This window comes from Jatropha curcas, chromosome 10 (assembly GCF_041381405.1).
Source record: "Jatropha curcas cultivar XTBG-Jc1 chromosome 10, XTBG_Jcur_1.0, whole genome shotgun sequence".
Lineage (NCBI taxonomy): Eukaryota > Viridiplantae > Streptophyta > Magnoliopsida > Malpighiales > Euphorbiaceae > Jatropha > Jatropha curcas.
Genome location: NC_143160.1, coordinates 6867102 through 6884736, shown reverse-complemented (window position 1 = coordinate 6884736; position 17635 = coordinate 6867102). Strand labels below are relative to the sequence as shown.

Here is a 17635-nt window from a genome sequence, read left to right as displayed (position 1 = left end):
TATAGTTAAAAGCTATCAGAAAACAATTTAGGGCTACTAAAAATCGTCAAAAAAACTATAAAAAAAATAAATTTTTCGCACTAAACTCCAAATCTCAGCTGTTGTCACGACTTAAAACCCCACAAAAAAAATTGAACAGGTGGGCCAATCTCATAGTGGAGGAAGGCCCAGTCAATCCTCTGCACACATGATTTGATTTCTTCTTTTTTTTTTCTTTCTTTGATAGACCTGGCACGTGGGACATGATTAGCAGATTAGGTAGGGGAGCCAGAAAGAAAACAAAAGAAATTTGATTTTAACTGTAAAAGCTAAAGGCTTAAAGTTGCTTTACATGTGCAAAGTTTCATAATTTTTGACATTTTGATTGCAACATTCAATTCTCTATATTCATTGACCTGCTTGCATCCATATAATAAATGAAATAAAAGCTACCAAACTCTATCTCTTTCCTTAATTATATCCAACTGATAGACATATCAAGCAAAATTTTCCTTCTTTTGCCTTGATGGGCCCAAAGAGGTATAGCTACCACCTATATTTATTTATAAATGGCTGATAGTTCTATCGTCATATGACTTTCTTGAAAAATAATAAAATTACGGTTTAAATTTTAGGATTTTTGATTTAGATTTTAAGTGTTCGGAGATTAGGTATACTGTTTTAGGATTTATGTTCTAAGATTTAGGATTTATATTTTTAATTTTATCCTGTCTATAGATTGGTTATGATTTAATTTAAAGCTATATAGACATACCCATATCTATGTGTTGTGTGGGCATGCATTGCATTAGTTTTTATATATATGCGAAGAGCAAGAAGTCTCGAATTCGAGATCCTTCAACTATAATTATTTTTACTAATTTGATGAGTTAAGGGAGGACCTATAATTGTTTCCACTAATTTGATGAGCTAAGGGGAGGACTACTCTTCCTTCCCCTGTTCTATAGCATGTAGTGTTATTTTAGCCCATTGGCCCTGAATTAAAAAAAATAGGAATTACTACCTTTGCATTGTACATGGAAAATATGGTGAGTTAATTTACACAAGAATTCATTTAACAGTGTTATAATATAGTGAATAAAACATCCAGTGCTAATTTTTTTATTGATTGTCTCAAATAAACAATTATAGTTTGTTCACTGTGATAAGAAATGAAAAAAAAATTAGAGAACACTTATTTTAATACAGTTATTTGGCCAAATAATATAGAGCATAATTTCAGAACTTATTCCAGGGAACTTATAAGATCTTTAAAATTAATGACCACCCAATCAGCTTTCGCTGCCACGGCCTCTCGAAGTTGAACACCAGCATAGCAAACAAACAAGTCAGCACCACCCGGTTTACGAGCCTGCATATAAATCCGTATTTCAAGAATATATATCAAAAAAATGTATCTGTAAGAGTAAGAAAGCCAATAAACTTAATTAACCAGCAAAGCATCTCTGCTTAAAATTTGTGAATAATCACTTGTAGTATATATGTACAGATGTCATATATGGAACTAACTCAACGTATTCCATTATCTCATAACAATCATAGGTTCTGCAGATTTGATAGGTCAAATGAAACTACGTACCTCAAGATCAGTTGCACCATCTCCAATCATAACCAAAGTATTGTATCCATGAGCCTGTTTTATCATAACAAAACAATGCGCTTCAGATGTACTCTTAGAAACCACATGTGAAACAGATAGCTATAAGACTAACCTTCCTTATTTGCTGCACTGCAGTTGCCTTTCCTCCACTCCTTGAAGTAGGCTCATTTGCATCAAACCCCGTAAACTCCCCCGAACTTCCAAAGAGCAATTGGTTGGCAAATATATTTTCAGGTGGAATACTTAGGATGGATGCAACAGGCTGTAAGGAAGTTGTTTGGCGACTAATCACAATATGATAACTAATTTATCCCGCACAGGAAACCGATAAATTACAAAACAAAGTTATGAGTCCCAAATCCAGATGGTAATAATAATCTTCAGCTAAATTAAAACATATGCCTTTGTAGGTGTTTACAAGATACAATTTAAGCAGAGAGGATAAAATTATTAACACAGGGATTAGATATCTTCCAGAAATGACATAGTACAAAAATATAGAATTCCTCCACAAAGCCTCTGCACCTGTTAAACAAAATAATTGCCTTTATAGGACCGTGCATAGAAATGCTACTATTGGTTGCAAAGATCTTTACATCAATAGATTTTACGAAAATATTCACCAGCCATGTATAATTGGATGTTGCCTGTATATTGTACAAGGATCTGTAGAAATGTTACTAAAAGCTAGTTACTAAGACATTACATGCAATAGTTTTATATGATTATCATAGTGTCATCAAGTTACTGTGAAAATTTAGTCTAAAATTTATACAATATAAAGCAAAAATGTTAGACTCTGATGAATTATTCTAAGGAAAAGATTAAGAAGCAACAAAACATGAATATTTCAATGAAATAGCATACGTTGATCATCTGGCGAAAACCTCCTGAGATCAAATAAACGTTGGTACTTTTAGCCTTCAGCTTCTTGACTAACTCATCTATGCCAGGAGAAATCCTACATGAATGAAAACAGAAAAAGCAACAACTCTAAATTTAAAGAGTTAACTTGTATGCCAGAAAAAAGGGAATACTTGGGAGTAATCAAAAGAAGTTGAGTAATAAAAATGTAAATCCTTCTCTTGCATTAGACAGCCAAACAAATACTCCATTGCAATTTAGAAGCATTTGACTTAAAAAATAACAGAACATGTAGAAAATAGCTAGATCTTAGGACAAAATAACTCATCAAGATTGTACAGTCTTTTCTAATATAATTTTATTTTAGCAATTTAATCAAAATAAGGAACTAATGTCAATAACTTTGCTGGTGTCAAGAAGTCTAATTAACAAAAAAAAAGTAAGATGTGCCCTCCCCATACACCAAGAATTCAAATTTTGAAGTATCCAAAGATGAGATATTTTTTCATAAACCACCTCACTCAACTGAGCAAGAGCAAATAATAATTATACTTCATCTTTGAAGTACCACGAACTCAAAACTAGTCTTAAAAAGATAATAGTTTTGGAAAATACCCAATACGTTCTCATGAACTCCCATGTACATAACTCATACTACAACCAAGTTGAAAATTTTCAATTTTAACTACATAAAACTTAAAAAAAAAAAAGGCTTGAACTGAAATCGTAAGAAAGATATGACAAAAAGGAGAAGGGATTGGTGGAAAATGACTAAATTGAAGTTATAAAGAGTGACTTGATCTTTAAATATCTCATGCTCAACCAACCTAAAGAGGATACAATGGAGGAAAATTACTTATGTGGCTTACCTCAACTAATTTAGGATTTAGACCGTGTAACTTAAAACCTAGTTTATGTACAAAGACACTATATTCCAAAAAATGAGGTATGAATTTACTCAAAGAAAAACCTTTTTCATTGGACAGTAAAACAAATAACAAGATGCATGAAGAGAATCAGAAACTCTGACGATGTCTATGGGATTTGATGTGTGTTTTAATTATGTTTTTGGTAAGCTCCATAACAATGTCCTCCAGTGGTGAATGCTTGATGTTTTGATGATGGCGATAAAAAATTTCCACACAATAGCACCAACTTTCATCTTGAAATGAAATGCCAAACAAGTTGGATTGTAAACAGTAAGCAACCTTAAAAAACTTAAAAATGCCAAAAAAAAGAAACAAACTATGTGATCAATCATTTAAGGAATTAGCGTACTTCGGGGGCCTCTTCTCAAGAAAATCTTGGACCTGAGATAGAGAAGGTTTGAACAAGGATAGTCTGGCCGCCAGGGCCTCCTCAAAAGGAACAGAGCCACCCATAGCTCTGGCAAAATGCGACACAAAGATCAGATATAATATTGAGAAATAAAGTAGCTTTCAAATTTTAACAAATGATAAGGACAACCAACTTAGCGGTCCATTCCGCAACGGCCTTTCCAGCTCCACAAAACTCTGCAAGTTCATCAATCCCCTCATCTAGGCATACTGTACTATCCACATCAAAGCATACTGCATCAGCACTTCTCCAAAGCTCAAGAACCTCTGTTGATAAACATCAAAAGTAATTTAGATATCAGTGTTAAAATGTAAAGTTGGTAAGGTTTTAAGGCAAAAGCTTAAAAACAATTTGAGATACAAAATAAGATAATTCTGGGTAATCTTGGCAAGTCTTTTCCTTAGTGATTATAACCTTTGGATGGCACTGCATTGTTGAAGCGGCTCAATGAGGAGGCTTCTAAAGGTTGAACAGAAGCAGTAACTGAATTGAGTGATTGAGGATGTTTCATAAACCCAATTCGACCTCCAGTTAAATTCCTCTTTAAATGCAGGGAAAATGCTGGAATAAAGCGAGACCGATATTGTCTACAAGTAGGATGAATTGGGCTGATTCGTGAATGCACCAATCCTTCCATCAAACAATCTGTTGCCAACAAATCAAAAACACACATAAACAATGAACCCTTAAAACTGATAAGACTGTTATATTTCACCAGTGCAGCAAATTCTCCACTACATTAAACCAGAAGCTAAATTGACATGAACAGAACAAGTCATTCCTTATAAACAGATAACTAAGCAAAAATGGGCAACAAATAAAGGAAATATAAAACTAAACAGAAAGGCATACAGTAAGCCACTACGAAAATTAGAAAGGTACAAGATATTAATGAGATAAATTAATTTAAGTAAACCCACTATTCTTTATTAACTCACAAAAGCTAAAAGAGTTATAGATCTACAAGCATGTCGCGATCACTAACAATAAGACATAGCCACTGTTTGGAGGGTGAGAAAACGCCAGAAAAATACATGAATACAAAGCAAAGCACGTTACACTTTATAGCCAACAAAGCAGATACATCAAAATGAAAAATTCCTTTTCATTCTCCCACGATTTCTGCTGAACCAAACAGGCAAATTGAACTTAAGGGGATCGAACAATTACATTGCATATCATGCGTACATAAAAGAAGTAAGAAGATCATTGGAAAAGGCAAATTTAGTTTACAGAGAACTTACAGTTGTAGTTTGGAATTTGTTGAGTTTTGGTCGGGAGAAAGTTTAATTATTTGGTTCTCTACGTGCACTTTCTTCTTTCTGTTCTCAGATCCCTCTACTCTTACTCGCTCGAGTTGTGGTTGGGCGTTTGATTTTTACCTGCCATTGGTTAGCTTGGTTGGTGAGTTTATTTTATTTTATAAAAATAATAATGAAAAATCAGAATGTCCTAACTTATTTAAACCCAAATATTTGTTTCACCTAATTTAATTAAATGGAAAAAGTATTTTATTTTAAACGGAAAAAGAACTGTAATAAATAAAACAATAGTACTATTATTATTATTTTTTTAGGGATTTCAATCATTTATTTAGATAAAAATTAGTTATTTTTATCATTCAAAATAAAAACAAAATGTTTAGATTCAAATGAAAAATATCAATCAGTGTTAATTAAAAATCATCGAATATTTTTAATAAATACTATAAAAAATTTCCTTTATATAAAACAAATTTTTTGTTTGAAGTTTTAATAAAAAGTAATTAGTTAAAATATTAAAATTAAAATTTTACAAATATATTTCATACGGTTACATAAAAAAAAAACAAATTTATAATTTACTGCTGTTATTTCTCAACAGTCAAATTTGTTATTTCAATTTGGCATGATCTTATTGCTTCAACAACTCAGGAGAAATAACCATCAAGAAATTTCAAAAACATGGAAGAAATTGCCGCAAATCCAAAAAAAACCTGTCATAATTAACTGAAAGCTTATTTCTTTCAACGAAGACTGGAAGTTCACAACAAAGAAAAATTTTCCCACTGGAAAATCTATTTTACACAGTCAATGCTGATCATACCTCGCTGCTAAAATGCATACAAGGAAGGTGTTCGACAGAATGTCTGAGACAGGAAACAAGGAAGTGATATTGCTATATTGACCGATCATGATTACTTGGAACAAATTTTGGGACTTGATTCTATGTTGTCGAACTGGCCTGCAATTCTATCAACTTCATCTTTACTCAGATGCTCAGCCTTCAAAATTCCCAATTCGAGCACCATCGTGAACCCATTATTCCCGTTACGGTTGGCTAATGAAACAGCAGACTCTGTAAATTTGGGCTTCAAGAAACTAATCACATAAGGATCAAGATTCAACCTCTTGAGGACATCCGATAGATAAAGTTCGCTCCACATGGAGAGAGGAGACACGATCGGAACTCTGAAGGAAGAACGTATTTCTGGAAGCACAAAATCTTCGATCACAATTAATGTTCCTTCATTTGATGGGAGTTTGAGTTGGTATCTGTAAAGAATGCGAAATTCGATATTACAAGTTGATGGGTGGGCTGTGGCAGCTATGGTGTTGGTCTCGTAAACGTTTACAAAGCAGTTTACCTTGCTCGCCATTGATAATGCTCTAGGTTTCCGATTGGCTTAAATTGGCCTTTAGTTCCGAGGTCAGCGTTTACGGTCTGCTTTTCTGGACGACTCAACGGACAAATAATTTACCCGAAGGATTTTTCCAAATCTGTGAATAGTTTTGTCTTGAATGGTGCAAGGCTTGTTATGAAATCTTCCAACCATGGCTGTATTTAATTGGTTAGGGGGATCTCCTCCTCATACTTGTTGATGAAGAGGTATCTTATTTCCCTTTTTTTTTTTTTTTTTGAAACAGTCAAAAGTAATTCAATTTAAGGTTTTAATCCAGATTCACAGTATTTTATTTAAGTATCCATTAAATTTAATTGACCTTCCTTTGCTTATGCCCTTGTAATTGTGGAAAATCATACTTGGAATAGACAAAAAAAAAATTTACAAGAATTCTCAAGTTGCAAACCAGTCATTTGAGTTTCAATTTGAAGACACGGGTGAAAAACAAATGAACCAAGGAAACACTGGCGACCATCACAAATATGATTTTCAATTCCCAGGGAAAAAAAGTACAATGCTGGGGAAATTATTGGAGTTGCTCAACAAAACGACCTTAAAGAGGTAGCTACAAAGTTTCAAGAAAGCCTTTGCCAAGATAATTATTTCGTCACTGTCGCATAGTCTACCCACAATATTTCTTCAATTAACCCTCCAGTGCTGATGCTCCCGATATAATCTCAATCAACTCGGTGGTGATGGATGCTTGACGAGTTCTGTTCCGATATCATGTAACAAAATTATTAAAATCAATTATGAAGAAAAAATACAAGAAGAAAAAAGAGTTGCTTAGCTACAGGTTCATTATGATTGACCAAGTAACCAACTTCTACCAAAACTCCAAATCGAATTTTTTATACCATTACGATCAACCAAGTTCGTTTTGAAAAGCCATGCGAGATAAAAGCAAAACATCCAGTTTACAAGTATTGCTTATCTGCAAAGAGAGAGAATGAGAGAGAGACCTGTTATAAGTAAGTGTCAAGCGGTCAAGCATATCTCCAGCATTTCTGCTTGAGCTGTCCATAGCAGACATCCGTGCTCCTTGCTCACTGCAAGCATTCTCCAATACAGCATTGAACATGACCTGGCGAAGTATGAAAGATATTTAAGATAGATCCCAAAAACTATCAATCTATCACAACATGATCAGCACCTCAAGTTATTAGCAATTGTTTTGTCTTAGAAACATATCAGACTACAATAAAATCCACCAAAACAAATGTGAAGGGTAAGCAAATTGGCAACCATCAATGACCAACAGGTTACCCAAAATCCTATCATAACCTAAGAACCCTTTTCAATAATAGACCAATTCCTTGTGTCCACAATGCACCACAAAAAATGCAATCAGAGGAAGAACATGTCTTCCACCTTGGATGTAGGTCAAACAAGGGCAATGCCAGTCCGGCTAGTATTATATGGCCTAAGCCTCATTTATATGGTAATTGTCTCCAAAATGATAGACTCAGTCCCAAACACCAAATAGAAATAGCAAGAGTTTAGCAAGGCTTACACAAGAAAACTGGAACTCTGTAAGATTTTGAAGTATTTCACCCTTTGTTTCACCACCTTCAATCTCGTAGGAGTCGAGATCTCCAAGGCTTCCCCCAGATTCAGCCTCTCTTTCGACAACCTAAATCAACAAAAAAAAACAGGTACATCAACCACCCAATAAACATATATATCAAAACAAGAACAAATTATCATGTGCAGCATTCTGAATAACCTCAGGGGACAACACAGTTGACATGGTTGGAATGAATGAAACGACTGAATGGAACTTGTTGAAGACAATCCTCAAGGCATCATATTCCACATTCTTTAAAATGTCATCTGCCAGAACAGAGACCTGAAAGAGCAACAATTTTCAAATGGAAATAAGGGAGAGAAAAGTATATAGACAAGAATCTCCAAAATAAATTCAGAAGGCAAGCCCACTTATGAACTTCCAGGCATATAATACATGTGTTTTCTGAACGCAATAAAAGAACCCAAGGAAGAAAAAGAATAAAAATCAATGACCTGGGTATAATTCAGAGGATTCTTCTGCAACTCAGTGATAGATAGTTCAATGTCCTTCTTTGAGTCACGAATCAACTGAACCTTTGCCTTTTCTCCCAAGATGACATATTTTGTTTCTTTCTCAGGACCTGTGGCAGTACAAAATATATTTGAACTTTTCAAACATCCAAGCCTTATTGCTTAAAATTTGAAGTTCAGTTATAAATAAAATCTACCAGAAGTCAACTTGTGAATAGCCTTGCTTATCTTCACTGATGTAGAGTTAATTCCTCCACATAGACCTTTGTCTGAAGAAATAGTGACAACTACATTCTTCTTCACATCCACACCTGGTAAACACAATAAGGCAAAGCACAAAAGAATGCAAGAATTGAATAAGAAATACTTAGAGCAAGAGTAAAAAGTAGAAAAGAATTTGGTGAATGACCAAGCAAGAAACAATTTCAAAGTGCATAAATTGTAAAATTAGTTTAGAAACAGCATTCCAATCAAGCATTTGTACAAGTGACTAGAATCTTATCCTATTCCTCTTCCCAATTCTATGAATTTTCAAGTAAAAAAAGGCCCTAGATTTAGCATCAAGTTCAGAGAGTACACCTTAAAGAACTCCTATGGATATTAGACAGTGAATAATAACTTGAATCCCCCTAATGTTTCATTTTCTTGAGTTTGAACAATAATTTTTCCACCAATGTGCGCACAATAGCTATTAAAAAAGTCCAAAAGAATATCATTCATGAAATTCAACAGAATTAACAACAAAACCATACAATATTATGAATTTGTCAAATATGGAAATGCTACCAACATGTTGTCAATTCTCAATAAGACACACGAATTACAGCAGATGACCAAAAGGTACCAGTAAAATATGATTATAACATGAACATGAACAACATGCGGGCAGAGTGAGGACCAAAGGATCCCATCAAACTCTCAAAAAAACTGCAAAAAATCATATATTTTTGATGGTTGATTCAACATAAGTTGATAAAATTGGATAAGATAAAGAAGAAAAAGTCAAATTGCTATGGTATTTGTTAATAAACATACTAGGAGCATCGCCAAGAAGTGCAGTAAATGGTTGCCATAAGCCACGAGAATTTTCCGCTTTAGTTTGAATTGCTCTTAACTTTGAGGCTGCAACCATCTTCATAGCCTTCGTAATTTTCTGGATATTCTTGACACTCTTCATACGATTTCTGACTGCACAAGATAATTACAAAATTTTTCAGGAACTTAATTTACTAAATACAGGAAAATGTATGACAGGAGCCAAACAAAACAAAGGCATTAACTATTAAATGAAAATGATCCTTACCAACTTGAGTTGAAATAGAACGTACTCCAACAGGTGTCTGTTCCCTGTGCATTGAACCAACTTATTTAGATGTTGAAAATGCAAACATAAATATTAAATCTCCTAAAATAGGAAAAGCACTGTTAGGATGATATTGTTGCAAGACATATTTGCATATGAGCAGATAAGTGTAATACTAACACATTTTATTTTCTTGATGTTAGGTGATTTCCTAAACTTTCTAGAGAAAGTGTGCCTGAACATGTCAAGTTATTTTACAGAAGTTCTTTATTTCAATATTTTTTTAGGCAAATTTTGGTATTATATGCCAAAACTCAGCAAAAAACTTGACACAATTTGGTTACAAAGGCTTACAAAGTTTTAAACTCTTTGTTAGCTGAACAGCCCATGCATACTTAATAAAGTGGAAAACACAAGGTTCCAAAAAATAAAATAAAGGAGAACATTTACAAATTGCATATTACTGGTTGACATCAAAACCAAAAACAACCTCAAGGTATAAATAACGGACATCTTTGGTATGACGAAAAAAATTTGACCATTTCAGTTATGCCACTTCATTTCTTCAACAAACCCATATCATTGTTTCAAATTTAGGATTTGCAACGCCATATACAATTTTACATTTCTCCGGCTTTTCATATTTTAAATAGCTGAGTTATAATGTGCAACAAGGTGGTCTTTCAAATAAAAGAGAAGGCCTTTCAGTAATCAGTATAACAACTAGTGAACTGTTGGCTTCCACTAAGCAGCGATTTTCATTGTAGCAGCACGTCATATCCCTTCCAGCCTACCTCCACAAAGGAACCAAAGGGACGTGGTACGCATCAGTTACATAGCAATCACACATTTCACTACATAACCAAAACTCCAATTGGCTGCTAACACCAACCTCATAACTAACATAATGATAATAAAATTAAAAAATTACAAATATTTCTTTTCATTAAAATCAGCATCACCAAACCTTTAAAATTAATTTCAATGCATTATTTATCCAAATATTTCATTTTCAACAATTCAGCATATAACAACATACATATTTGTGAAAATAAAAATAAAATTTCCTTTACTTAAAGGATATAGAAACCAAGGTATTAAGACATCGCAGGATTCCACTCGACTCTATTAATGTAAAATAATCGCATTTTCCAATAAAAAAAAAAAGAAAAGAAAATCCCCATTTTTGACAGCCCAAGCAAAGAGAAATAGAGACTGCAAAGAAAAATTTTGGGAGAAAATGGAAGAGAGGATCATACTCAGCGACAAGAGAGGATCGGATGGCGGCGGTAATCGGTTGGGGGGAGATCAGGGGGGCAGCGAATCGCCTCCCTTCGCGTCTCAAAGCAGCCATCGCCATTGCTGAAAGATTCGTACAGTTGAAACCCTAGAGGCTTGTGTATTGTAGATCCAAAAAAATTGTTATAGCTGCGAGCTCAGGTCAGGTGTCTGTTTTCACTTTCAGCTGTATTTCTCAACCTTTTCGGCTTTGCCCCGTTAAAATAGAAAATACGAAACAGGGATTTCACTACGTGTACTTCTATGTGAATGAGAAACTGCTGTCGTTTTATTTCTTGACAAAACGTCGTCGCTTCTTTCATTTGGTTTTGAGAACGGTTTTGGCTTCGTTTGGTCTGGCTGCATGGTATAATTCGGAATGGAATGGAATAACTCTCTTATTAATTCGTTTCAAAATATTTTGAAATTAAAAATTAAAAATTAAAAATTTTATTTTATAATATTCCATTGAAATTCGATTTAGAATTCAGTATCTCGAAATTTCTTAACCAAATACAAATTTAAGATCAATATTTGTTAAGATGTAAATTTTTAAATTTAACAAGGAATAATCAACGTATTTTTATATATACAAATAATAAAAAAATATAATTAAATTTTAAAGATAATAAATTAATATCACATATAACTAAAAATCAAAATATTTAATCTTATATGTTTATAGATGTTAAATATACTTCACACTTGACATTTAATAATTCAGTTCATATAATTAACAACTTAATAATTAATAATAATAATCATATTATAAAATTAACAAAAGATAATACCGTTCATATTAGGATCTATTAATATATGTAGTCACTAAATCCATTAAAAAAATTTTTTCATGAGTCTAAGTATGCTAAAATATTTCAATATAATCTAATAAAAAGTAAGAAAATTATAACTTAAAATCATAATTTTCAATCCAATAAAGCATATACGAGTATTCAAGCACATAGTATATATTAATTACTATTTAGGGTTAGGGTTAAAATATTATATTAAACTATGTAGTTTTAGAATTAAATATATATTTTCTTACAAAATATGAAGAATTAAAGATATTTTATTCTAATATTTAATTTAATATTTTATCTTTAAAATATATAATTATAAATTAAATAATAATAAAATAAAAATTCCGTTTATGGATTGTAATATTTAATTTTATTTTTAATTTCTATTCCTATACTGATGTTTTAAAAAATGCTTTCCATTTAAAATTTTTTATTTCAAAACTCCATTTCAAGTTAACATTTAGTTTGAAATCTTAATATGGATTGAAATAATTATAATCCAAGTTATACCCCTATCTGGCTGCGATAAATGTGTAAAAGTCTTTTTTTTTTTTTTTTTTTTACTAACCCTATTTATTTTGGAATTAATCCAATAAATAAAATAAAAGGTTATCTGGAATTCAATGAAAAAATATAATTTAAGGTTATGTTATTGTTTGGGGAGTTTAAATGAAATATAATACAATATTTAATTACATTTTGTTACATTTTATATTAAGTTCCCCAAAATATAATTTATTAATTAGTAGTTCCTTGCGTTCAATATTTTTGAAGAGTTCAAAATAAAGGGCAAGGAATTTCAAGGGCTTGAAGCTTCGAAAATGCTAATCAATTTTTTTTGTGTCTGTGACTGAATTCTTTATTTATTTATTTATTTTTTGGCCCTTTTGATAGAAAGAACAGAAAAGGAGATTTGATTGTCTTCAGTGTTAGGAAATTTGAATCAAGCAAATCAAACTGTCCAAATGGCACCAACACATTCTATCAAATGACCCAAAATCAACCTTTTTTTTTTTCATAATTAATATATATTGAACAACATAATGACCACATATGAACTTTTCTGATAGGATCCGCCAATAAGTGCCCTTTGATCAGTGATCAAATGGTAATCAAATAACAGCACCTAAGATTTTCCCTCTTAAAAGCCTAACTCTAAAATCCTGCCCAATTAACAGAAACTTTAGTATTTCAGTACTAATCTGTCAACGATTAACAAATTGAGAAATGGGCAATCAAATTGAAAGTCTAGAGGAGCGATTGGAGTGTTTCTTGGGCCAGCTCAAAGCAGAGCATGGAATTTTTGAAAGAATTTTGTACAAAAACAAGAACCAGCATAGAAGAAGCTCTTACTTTCAGTATCTCCCATAGGTAAAGACTAAATCTTTTGGGAAGAAAGCTATAATTTTTTTGAAGGAAAGAAAATGTAATAAACTGTTGTAAACTCCAATCTCTAATTTCTTTTCTTTTATTGCCTTAGCTTGCTAGCAGATTACAGTTCATGCTGTTTTATGTTTTATATTCTTTTTAAATTTACATGATGGGCTTGGGGTGTTAGGTGAGAAGGGATTTGAGGCTTTTGCAATCAGCTAAGTTGGAGGAGCTACTGACTTCCTGCTTTCATGTTATCACTGGAAAGAAACCTAAACAAAAGGTGCATCTTTTAGAAAGGTATACTTTTTACAGTTCAAATATTTATTTGGCCACTGTTCAGATTAATTGAATCTGTTGCATTAGCTTACTGCACGTAGGGATATAAAGCACGATAGTATATAGAGTTTTTTATTTATTGGATGGCCACGGAATGACAGATAGTGAACGTTGGTCAGCTAAACAAACATTTGTTACTGTTTCTAGTTGTAGAATAATGTCACATGTGTGTCTATTCTGAAATCAGTGAAGATAAAACTCTTTGATTTTATATGTAAATTTGTTGCATTTATAAGATTATGATAGTTAGTCTTGATAATCAGAAACAGTTGTGAGGGTACAGGATTGTCTCCTTCAGTTTCCTTCAATATGGGTGATTTTTTTTTAATTTTTAATTATTTTTTCAGTTAGAAGTGGAGAAAATATGGTGGTGAAAGGCCTAATTTTATGGATAGACTTCTAGGAGCTGCATACATACCATCGCAGGTACAGTTTTCCTTTCGCCTTCTTATGATTCTACATCCTTTCTGTCTACCTTATTATAACAACCTGCTGATATACTAGTGAGAAATTTTTGAAGAACTCTACAACAATTAACCATACATACAACAATTGCGATGAACTTAAATAACTAGCTTTTGTTTGTGGTTGCAGATGGTTGAGCCAATGCTGAAGGCAGCTACGTATCCATATTCTTTAGTAACATTGTTGGCTAATTTGTAACAACTTTTCTTTTACTGATAGTTTTTGGATTTCTTCTGATGTATTTGATGGTTTATTAATTTGGTGATTTGCTTGCCTTATGAATTTGAAATTTTTATGCACCATCCTAAAGGTGTTCTTTTACTTCAATTGATAAATTGGATTTTGTTCATTTATAGATTTGTCTTATTTACCAGATAGTCTTAAATGACTTATTTTACACACACAAGAAACCTTTATCAGAGCATAAGTTTGTTAATGGTGGTGCCATTTCTAGCCAAAGTTTCTTTTTGGAATTTGAAATGCTTTGGGTAATACTCATTTTTTTTTAGTCTTGCCTGTTTATTCCCTCCAAACTTTCTAATTTATCAGACTTTTAAAGCTATGGGTGTCACACCTTACCTTACTGTAAGACATGGCATGTCGCCCGTAATATACTTAATAAGCACTTAAGTCTTATAAATGTTTACTAAGTATACTACAAGGGACTTAATACTGTTGATTCATTCATTTATATCTTGTAGAAAAGTAGATTTAATTATTAAATGTAAAACTCCTTTTGGTTCTTTCATCTGTTATCAAGGAATGTCTTTTTTCTTAACTCATTTTTGATTTCCTTTAATCTTTCAAATTGATTTGTAATCACATTAATTACTATTTAATTAATATTCACATCCTCAATATATAGTGTTTCCCATTATTCTAAGTTTTCCTTTCATTCGGATAATCGAATTCATCGAAAAAGCTAGAATAGCAGGAACTACAAAGTTGAGGATATTACAATGGGATTCAAAGAGGCCTTGATTGCTATTTAACAGACAGTTTGATTTTTCTGCTTTCTGCTTTATCTTTGGAATTTTTAGGTTCTAATGGTCATCTTTTTCTTCCTTGTTTTCTGAAGAAGCTGCAAATTCATTTTCTAGTTTGACTGGCTTTTGTTTTTTCATTGTCATTTGGTAGAGATCTTTTTTTATATTATTATATTTTGTTTTTATCTCAAGGCAATTGTTTAAAAGCCCATGCTGCTTGGTTCTTCTTATTCATTTGTACAAGTTCTACAGTGAGGTATCTACTTTGCTTGTACGTTCTTTTTTTCATGGGATTTTCTGTGGCAACTCTGGCTCTACTAGCACGCCTTAGAGTGTTGGTTCAGCCAGTAAGTGATACTTATTTTCTTAGACTGTTTACTGTGGTGGAAGCAAAGTTACCAGAGAAGACATGGGGTTAATGTGAAAGGGTCACCCTTCAATGGATGGACTTGAAGTGGAACAATTGATATAGAGGACAGATAATTAAAAGCATGTGCAAATAAGAGTCGGTTAATCCTTGGAATTTTGTTATGTTTCAAATTATGGCAGCATCTGTGTATCTGGATGATTGCTGCAAGTATGAAATTATGCTGGTTGTTTTGATTGAGACACCCATTTTGTTTTCCTCTGCAGATATTGCTTGATGTTGTTTCAGTATTCAACATGGTCTCTTCTCTCTCCCAAAAGAAGCAATCAGTAAAATAACTCAGGAAGGAATTGAGGTTGGTCAACCTCCTATGTGTTTTGAAATCCTTTAAAACCATTTTTACTACCCTTTTGCTTATCGTAGTGTCTGATTTTTCCCTTTAATTATGATGCAGGTTTTTAGGGAGTATTATCCATCAAACATGGAGTTTTTCACTTTAGAGTGTTTATGGAAGAGAGGTAAATTCATATTGCTTGAGAGAACACACAAAAGTAACATAAAAGTTCAAGATGTGGATCTTGGAGATGGTTCTGTGAAAACATCAGCCCTTCAGTACAAGAGTATTGAGTCTTTTCTTGGAGGTGAGAATATCTGCTTTCTATTTTCCCATTTTAGGCATTGTTTGTTTTGCAGTGTTCTATATGCCTGTTTAGCATATATTCAAGGCTACACAGCTGATATTTTCCTGTCAGTTTATATTTTTGGGTATGTTTAGTATTATGAAGCTGTGAATGGGCATGAATGTTCATGTTTAAGCAATATTAGCCCTAAGATGACGTGTTCCTTGGGGTTTTGGAATGAGCTGGGCCAATTTCTAAGCAACCGTTTGATGTGAAGGGTTGTACAAACGAGTTATGGACAAGAATCCCCTGATGTATTGTGTTGTTTATCAAGGGATTGGTCAACTGTTTGCATTTGTCCGAGCGATTGTTTGGAAACTCCTAGGAAGTCTTCTGAATTTTATTGTTCACTCCATCTCCATATGTTTTAGCACTCATTTTGACCATTCTTCATAGTAAACTCAGCATCTCACTGTGCTACAATCTCCACTATTTTCTTTTTACTAATTGTTTTATGCTGCCTTATGATTTTGGCACTGTAACTTAACGTGACTATTGTTGTTTGTGCGAGATGATTCTGGCACTGAGAACTTGAAAGGAGGATTGCACTGTTGAAGAAGGTCGTATTCCATGTATCAAAGAAGATAACAAGGATTTATTTGCTGAACCTTGTATAGAAAATGAGAACAGGATGGAGGTTGAAGGTGGTGTTGACGTTGGACTGAGACATGATCCAGCTGATGTGGGAACTTCAGAAGAAAAACTTCCTCCAGCAGGCAGCCCGCTTTCAACATCAACTTCATCTCCAAGCTCAAAACCTTTGACACCAAAGTCTGTTGCGAAATATGTAGGATTTGTCTCAATTAAAAGACCTGCAACCTCAAAAGCGCCATTTATCTCTGTTAAAAGACCTGCAAGTGTAACAAATATTCATTACGAGGAAGATGGGAAGGACAGTAGCAACAAAGGAGATTCATTTTTCAATTTGCTCACTGGGGAAAACCTTAAAGATAGCCTGTTCTAATGTTTTCTGGAAATCCTAAAGATGTCTTGCGTATACTTTGTCTTATCACTTCCTACACATGTAAATGCAGCTAAATCATTAAAAAAATCATAAATTTTGCGGATAGTTTTAATTGTACTGTAAAACTAACTTTCTTTTCTTAATATTCTGAAATTCAACTTTAATTACAATAATAATCTAATTTCAAATTGTATATTTTAATTACAACAGTAATCTAATTTCAAATTATACTTAATATTAAAATAAAAAATAATGTTATATTTATTAAATTGGATAGAATTTAAGGAATAAAATATTATCTTCAAATTGTATCCAATATTAAAATAAAAAATAATATATTCATCTTAAAAATAAATATATTTATTTATTTATATAATATTACAACAAGAAATAATTTTCCAAAAATAAAATTATACTGTGAAAAATGTAAACTGATATTTTATGTTTATAACTAACTAAAATTTACTCTTTTTCCTTGACTTGTGAATTTAGAAAAAATTCTGACGAAAATAATATTTAGTTCATTAACTTATATACGATTCAAATTAATAAAGGCGCTACTATAACTATAAAGT

At 32.5% G+C, this 17635-nt stretch overlaps 2 protein-coding genes and 1 pseudogene across 3 annotated transcripts; 1 reads left to right on the top strand and 2 right to left on the bottom strand.

The window, feature by feature from the left end:
• Positions 1-1071: 1071 nt before the first annotated feature.
• PSP (3-phosphoserine phosphatase) lies at positions 1072-6599 on the bottom strand. Its single transcript, XM_012224988.4, has 9 exons — positions 5888-6599; positions 5047-5184; positions 4217-4447; positions 3936-4068; positions 3743-3850; positions 2468-2561; positions 1713-1862; positions 1580-1633; positions 1072-1351 (listed from the first exon to the last, which is right to left on the bottom strand). Exons 3-9 carry the CDS (start codon positions 4437-4439, stop codon positions 1226-1228), a joined length of 888 nt encoding a protein of 295 aa, XP_012080378.1. The 5' UTR covers positions 4440-4447; positions 5047-5184; positions 5888-6599; the 3' UTR covers positions 1072-1225.
• A 208-nt stretch (positions 6600-6807) lies between these two features.
• Positions 6808-11319, bottom strand: ATP3 (gamma subunit of Mt ATP synthase). Its single transcript, XM_012224987.2, has 9 exons — positions 11067-11319; positions 9808-9851; positions 9540-9692; positions 8702-8815; positions 8487-8614; positions 8191-8313; positions 7978-8097; positions 7427-7548; positions 6808-7177 (listed from the first exon to the last, which is right to left on the bottom strand). The coding sequence occupies exons 1-9, from the start codon at positions 11165-11167 to the stop codon at positions 7108-7110; spliced, it is 975 nt and encodes a 324-aa protein (XP_012080377.1). The 5' UTR covers positions 11168-11319; the 3' UTR covers positions 6808-7107.
• Positions 11320-12909: 1590 nt separating this feature from the next.
• Positions 12910-17165, top strand: LOC105640625 (uncharacterized; annotated as a pseudogene). The gene is made up of 8 exons (XR_016318575.1): positions 12910-13259; positions 13447-13559; positions 13946-14024; positions 14193-14257; positions 15242-15396; positions 15683-15771; positions 15871-16057; positions 16608-17165. The product of XR_016318575.1 is annotated as an uncharacterized LOC105640625 (transcript).
• Positions 17166-17635: the final 470 nt, after the last annotated feature.